The sequence below is a fragment of the Vicia villosa genome, linkage group LG1 (genome assembly GCF_029867415.1).
Source record: "Vicia villosa cultivar HV-30 ecotype Madison, WI linkage group LG1, Vvil1.0, whole genome shotgun sequence".
NCBI lineage: Eukaryota > Viridiplantae > Streptophyta > Magnoliopsida > Fabales > Fabaceae > Vicia > Vicia villosa.
This window is the reverse complement of record NC_081180.1, coordinates 241,993,961-242,000,487: the sequence shown is the minus strand read 5'-3', so window position 1 is coordinate 242,000,487 and position 6,527 is coordinate 241,993,961. Positions and strand designations below refer to the sequence as shown.

The window sequence follows — 6,527 nt, the reverse complement described above, 5'->3', positions numbered from 1 at the left end:
AGACTTAAACTTTTAAAAATTGCCAAATTTTACACTAATCCTTCACTTCCTTTCAAAAACAGTTACTAAATAACTTCGAAAAAAAACTCAAAAAGCATAATAGAATTCACTTACGACGTTGGGTTGCCTCCCAACAAGCGCTTTGTTTAACGTCGTTCGAGCTCGACGGTTTGATGATGCATCAAGGTTCGACGAGAGAAATGACACACCATCACGGCTTGCTTATTCATCGTGGTAGACTTTGAGTCTTCGTTCCTTTACAGTCCAGCTTTCTTGTGTTTTAGGGTCCTCCACCACAATGGATCCATAGTTTCGCACCTCTTTCACAACAAATGGCCCCGACCACTTTGACTTTAACTTGCTAGGAAACACCTTGAGTCTTGAATTGCACACAAGCACCATTTGTCCAACTTTAAAGTTTTTGTGATGAGTCTTCCCCTCATGATTTACCTTGTCCTTGTCCTTGTGAAATTGATTCTCCACCTCAATGATTTCTCCTTTTTCATCATCGATTCGGAAGTTGTCATGTTCATCCTTAGGAGGCTTCATAGACTCAAAAGAGTAAAATTTACCTCTTTATCTTGCACCCTCACTTTCATAATCCCATCATCAATATCAATCATCATTCGGGTGGTCTTCATGAATGGTCTTCCAAGTATTAATGGCACATCACGATCCTCCTCCATGTCGACTACCACAAAATCAACTGGGAACAAAAATTTATCCACCTTTACCAACATGTCTTGTACAACTCCATATGATGAAATGATAGACTTATCGGCTAGTTGCAAAGTTATCATGGTTTGTTTCATCTCAATGTTCCCCAATCTCTTGACAACGGATAAAGGTATTAAGTTGATGCTAGACCCCAAATCAACCAAAGCATTACTAATGTAGTTACCTCCAATGGTGATCGGTAAAATGACTCGTCCAGGATCAACTTCCTTTCTTGGGGGAGTTTTTTGAATAATTGCACTACAATGAGCATCAAGCACAACCGTCTCTTCATCCGTGTACTTCTTTTTCTTTGTGAGCATCTTCTTCATGAATTTAGCATACTTGGGCATTTGCTCCAATGCTTCGGAAAATGGAATATTTATGTGAAGTTGTTTAAATATATCCATAAATCGAGCGTAGCGCCTTGCGTCTTCCTTCCTTGATTGCACATGCGGGTAAGGTAGATGTTGGAGAGGAATTGTGCTCACATTCTCATTTCTCTTTTTATTCCTCTTCACTTTTTTGTCATTTTTCTCTCTTTCTTCTTTTTCTTTCTGCTCTTTTTCAACTAATTCTTCCTCTATCTTCTCCTCACTCTTTTCTACCTCATTTTCAATTGTCACTTCCTCCTCTTCAACTATTAATTCCTCCTCATCTTCCACTATAACCTCTTCATTCACGCCGTTATTCACCTTCCTCCCACTTATTGTAACAATGGCTTTGCAATGTTCCTTTGGATTGGTTTGGGTGTTGGCGGAGAAGGATGCCCCCGTTTGTTGCTCGGACAATTGCTTTGCAAGTTGACCCACTTGGTTTTCTAGATTCTTTATGGCTGCTTCATTACTCCTTTGATTAGCCATGGATGCTTGCATGAATTGTGTAAGAGTGTCTTCCAATTTTGAGCTCCCACCTTGAGATTGTTGACCTTGACCTTGAGGGTTTGGACTTTGATAAGGACTTTGATGTTGATAGTGTTGATTGTTGAATCTTGAAGGTTGAAATCCTTGGTTGTTTCTTTGGTAAGGATTGTTGTGAGGTGGAGGTTGCCTTTGATACCCTTGATTTTGATTGTTGACATAATTCACTTCTTCACCCTCGGGAGGAGGACAAAACCCGGTCGGATGGTCACCTTGACAAAGTTCACAACTTTCTACGTGAGAAGTCATTTGCATCCCATGAATTTCTTTCATTTGTTGTGGGAGCTTCGACATTTGCTTGGTGAGTAACTCAACTTGTTGAGAGAGAATCTTGTTTTGAGCAAGGATGGCATCATTAGTTTTTAATTCAAGAACACCTAGCTTTCTTTGTGATGGACTCCTATCATGTTGAGTTTGGAGATCATTGAGTGCCATACGATCAATTATCATTATTGCATCCTCCGTGCTTTTTGACATTAAAGATCCACTCGCAGTAGCATCCAAAAGTGTCTTGTGCACCGGTTGAAGTCCATTGCGGAAGATGTGAATTTGTGTGAGATCATCAAAACCGTGACCCTTGCATTTTCTAAGCATGGATTTGAATCTTTCCCAAGCATCATTTAAGGACTCGTTGCTTCCTTGATTGAAAACCGCGATTGCCGTTTTGGCCTCCATGAATCGGCATTGAGGAAAATATCGTTCTAAAAATTTTTCTTCCAATAGATTCCAATCCGTCATCACATTTGGTAATTGATCAAGATACCATTCTTTGGCTTTCCCAATTAATGAGTGTGGAAATAGTCTCTTGAACAATGATTCTTCATTCGCTGCATCGACTCCCGTTGAACCCGCAATCTCATAAAATTTGGTGAGATGTGCGAAAGGATCCTCATGATCCATTCCGGTGAATGGATTTGCATAAACAAGTTGAAGGATTCCGGTCTTCATCTCCGTATTTGCTCCACCTTGTGCATTGCGTGCAAATTGGGCGGTACGTCTTGGACTATTGGCGGACATTTCGGTTGGAACAACACCCGCCATGTCTCCTTCAAAAGTGTCTACAACTACTTCTTCAATTTGATAGTTAGAAGAAGTAGATGCCTCTTCTCTTTGTCGCTTCTCTTGAGTTAACTTCCTTCTTCTTCGTGTCTTACTATTGAGCTTTCGGAGTGTTCTTTCAATTTCGGGATCAAAATGAAATTGCTCTTCAGTAGCTTTTTCTCGCATACACAAGAATCTACAAAACTAGCAAACCAAGTGAAACGCACAAGAATTAAGAATAAAGTAACAAACTTAAAACAATGAACTATTGCAATGCTTGCAATATCAAACGCCAATCCCCGGCAACGGCGCCAATTTGTTGAATAGTATATTCAAGGCAAATATTTTTAAATCGTATCCACAGAGATTGGGTGATATTACCGCCGTTCTATAGTTACTATTATTTTAAGTTTGAAAGATAATAAAGTTGTTTTGTTTTGAATCGCTATTTGTTCTAATCAAGACAATTGTAAGACAATAAACTAAAACTTGTTTCAATAATAAAAGAATGACAAGATTGGTTTGGTTTCACTACCCCTATCTTCTATGTGACTTTAACAACAAATGCATAACTTCATTAATGGTGAAATGCTCTAGTATCCTCCCAACAATGTTTATGTCTAAACAAAATTGTGAAAGTTAATATATTAATCTTTAGATGATCTCTCACTCTAACTATCAATATACTAATCTTGATTGTTTGATACAAATAGAAAAGTAGCAAATAAATATATCTCTAGCATTTATTCACTATTTGATAAAATGTTGTAGACCAAGACTTGAAATATATTTCTCAATCATAAATCAAATCTAAATATAAAAGATAAAACAACAACATTCATCCATTTCAATACCAATGAAGTTCATACAAATGTGCTAGAGAAAATACATAGTTAACAAGGATAGCTACTACCTCCAATCTTGTCAAAGAGGGATTTAGCTACTCATCACCATGGTTGACAGCAAGAAGAATGAAGAAGAAGCTAAGAACATCAATCTCTCACAAAGTTGTTCTTTTCTCTCCCAAAACCCTAGCCTCAATGTTTGGTTCACAATAGGATAGCATGTTCTAATTCCCCTTTTTTATCTCCCTAAATAACCCCTAATTCGTACTAACTTTTCCTATTCAAAAGATAAGCCCATTTCTCATGACAAGTGGCAACAAAGTAAAAGATAAAATTCTGCAGCGCAGTGTTTGCGGGGCAAACAATGTTTGCGGGGCAAACAGTGAAATTCAAAACTGGACTTGTTCAGCATCTAGCAGTTGGCGGCGCAAAGGATGTTTGCGGGGAAAACTGGCCTCATCAACACTTCTTTTGCTATTCCAAGTCTTTAAGTAATTCCTCTTTGCTTCCATGATCTTCAAAACTTTAAAAACGCTACAAAACTAACAAACATGTGAAATAAAAATTCAAATAAACTAAAATGAACAAAATTGCAAAATTATTAAATTGTATGAATAAAAGTGTGATTATTGAGTAAAAAGTGGTTAAAGGGACCAAAAACAATATATGAAAATTAATACTATTTGGTCCCTAACATTTGGTTTGCTACCATTTGAGGTTTGTGGTTATTTAGAAATAGTATCACTTTTAAGAACTTCGTGTGAAAGGCTCGTGACGTAGTTTGGGGGTGTAAAGAGATGGTTTGGAGGTGGTCTTCCATAGGGAATATTTCTCATGCCAATTGTAACTTTTATGAGTTTGACAAAACCCATTTATTTTACTTAAGTTAAGTTTTATTTGGTGGACAATTTTTCCATCGGCTTTGACCGTTCTTTTGTAATCTCGAGTTGAGAACTTTCGTTCTATCAATATTTCTTTCTTATCAAAAAAAAGGTTTTTTCTCTACCCACCTCCCTATGGGGGTCACCCCCAGCGAAATCCCAAAATTACCCCTGCTTCGGAGATGCATCTCCGAAGTTTTTTTTTTTTTTTTAATTTTCATACTTTTTCGGAAATGAATCTCCGAAAACACCAAAAAAGTGGTGTTTTCGGAGATGCATTTCCGAAGTCAAAAAAAATTCAAAACCGTGAATATTTCGGAAGTTCATTTCCGAAAATATTCCTGCATATACAATTTTCCCTCCTTCACTATTTCATCATTTTTTCTCCAAAACTTCTCCAAACCATCTTCAAAACTCAATCAATCTTCATCAATTTTTCGTCTCAAAATCAAGTTTCAAACCGTTGATCACGTTAAAGGGAGCATAGAAAGCTACAATTTGAGGTAAACATCTCTCATTTCATCCCCTATTTAACTACATTGATTCAACAAAATTCTGATGAAACCTGCGATGGTTCGGAAGTTCATTTCTGAAATATATTACCTAACAAATTTCGGAAATGAACTTCCGAAATATGCCCTGGCAGTTAAAAAAAATAGTTTTGGCCAATTTTGCTAATTTTTGTATATGTTAGGTATGGTGCATCCGGACAACATTGTGCAAGACGATGACGCAGTAGTTCCGGAAGTTGTCAATGTTAATAACGATTCGGTTATCGACGTTCGAGCTATGATCAATGCGGTTGATGTTCGGCAACAATTTACCAATGATCGGAGCTTCGGTAGTCGCGAGCATTTGCTTGATTGGGTTCGGAACGAAGCTAGTAAACTTGGATTTGGAATTGTAATTTTAAGGTCCGACAATGGAAATAGTAGGCGGAAAGCTTTCGTTGTTTTGAATTGCAAACGGGGTGGAAGTTATGCACAATCAAACCGGGTGCTAAAACACGAAGACACGAGATCGAGAAAGTGCGGGTGTCCATTTAAGTTGCGGGCGACTCGGAGGGTTGATGATTTGTGGCGTTTAACCGTAATTTATGGAATTCATAATCATGCCTTGGATTCCAAGTTACACGGACATCCAATGGCGTGTTGTTTGTCCCGCGAAGAGAAGAATGTGATTTCGGATTTAACGATAGTCAAAGTGGCGCCTCGCAACATACTTGCTGATTTGAAGCGTAAAAAACCGGATAGCGTTTCAAATATCAAGCAAGTTTACAATGAACGAAACAATCTCAAAGTTTTGAAAATGGGCCCTCGCTCGGAAATGCAACAACTTTTGAAACTATTAGGCGATAACAAATATGTGTCAAGCTTCCGAACGTCCGAGGACAAAGTTACGGTGCGTGATATTTTTTGGACTCATCCCGAAAGTATCAAATTGTTCAACACATTTCCAACCGTTCTTGTCATGGATTCGACGTACAAGACAAACAAGTATAGGCTTCCTCTTCTAGAGATCGTCGGTGTGACCTCGACGGACAAGACTTATTCGGTCGGGTTTGCTTTTTTGGAGTGTGAAAAAGAAGAAAACTTTACATGGGCTTTGGGAATTTGCAAGTCTTTGTTGGTTGATCAAAATGTTATGCCAAAAGTGTGACCGATCGAGACAATGCTTTGATGAATGCGGTTGATACCGTCTTCCTAACATCGACCACGTTACTTTGTCGGTATCACATAACTTGCAACGTGAGAAGTAAGTTGAAACCCGCGGTTGGGACAAAAGATAGGTCGGATGAAACCGTTCTTGTTTGTTATTTTTCTTCTGTCCAGACCTTTTTTCGGAAGTGCATTTCTGAATTCCTCAAAGGGGGGTGAATTCGGAGATGAACTTCCGAATTCACCAATTTTCTGAAAAACAACTTTATTTCGGAGATGCATCTCCGAAATCAATATTTTTCATTAAAATATTCACCTTTTCGGAGATTCATTTCCGAAAACACCTTATTTTTCAATAAAAGTACGTTTTCGGAAATGAACTTTTGAAACAAGGAATATTTTCGTAAATTCGCCAGAGGTGACCGAGAAGGTTAGGAAGTGGGTAAAAAAATTTTTAAAAAAAATCAC

General features: G+C 38.0%; 1 protein-coding gene across 1 annotated transcript; it reads right to left on the bottom strand.

Annotated features, from left to right (window-relative positions):
• Positions 1-222: 222 nt before the first annotated feature.
• LOC131597670 (uncharacterized) lies at positions 223-2,675 on the bottom strand. Its single transcript, XM_058870357.1, has 4 exons — positions 2,398-2,675; positions 1,206-1,764; positions 735-1,037; positions 223-543 (listed from the first exon to the last, which is right to left on the bottom strand). The coding sequence occupies exons 1-4, from the start codon at positions 2,673-2,675 to the stop codon at positions 223-225; spliced, it is 1,461 nt and encodes a 486-aa protein (XP_058726340.1).
• Between the last annotated feature and the right edge of the window lie 3,852 nt (positions 2,676-6,527).

Bases quoted from the DNA above. Each gene is read 5' to 3' on its own strand.
- LOC131597670 (XM_058870357.1), bottom strand. From the start codon at position 2,675: ATGGCGGGTGTTGTTCCAACCGAAATGTCCGCCAATAGTCCAAGACGT. The intron at 1,765-2,397 runs GTATCTTGATCA...AGGGTATCAAAG, and splicing joins ATTGGGAAAGCCAAAGAATG to GCAACCTCCACCTCACAACA. The intron at 544-734 runs GTAAAGGTGGAT...GAGTCTATGAAG, and splicing joins GAGTTGTACAAGACATGTTG to CCTCCTAAGGATGAACATGA.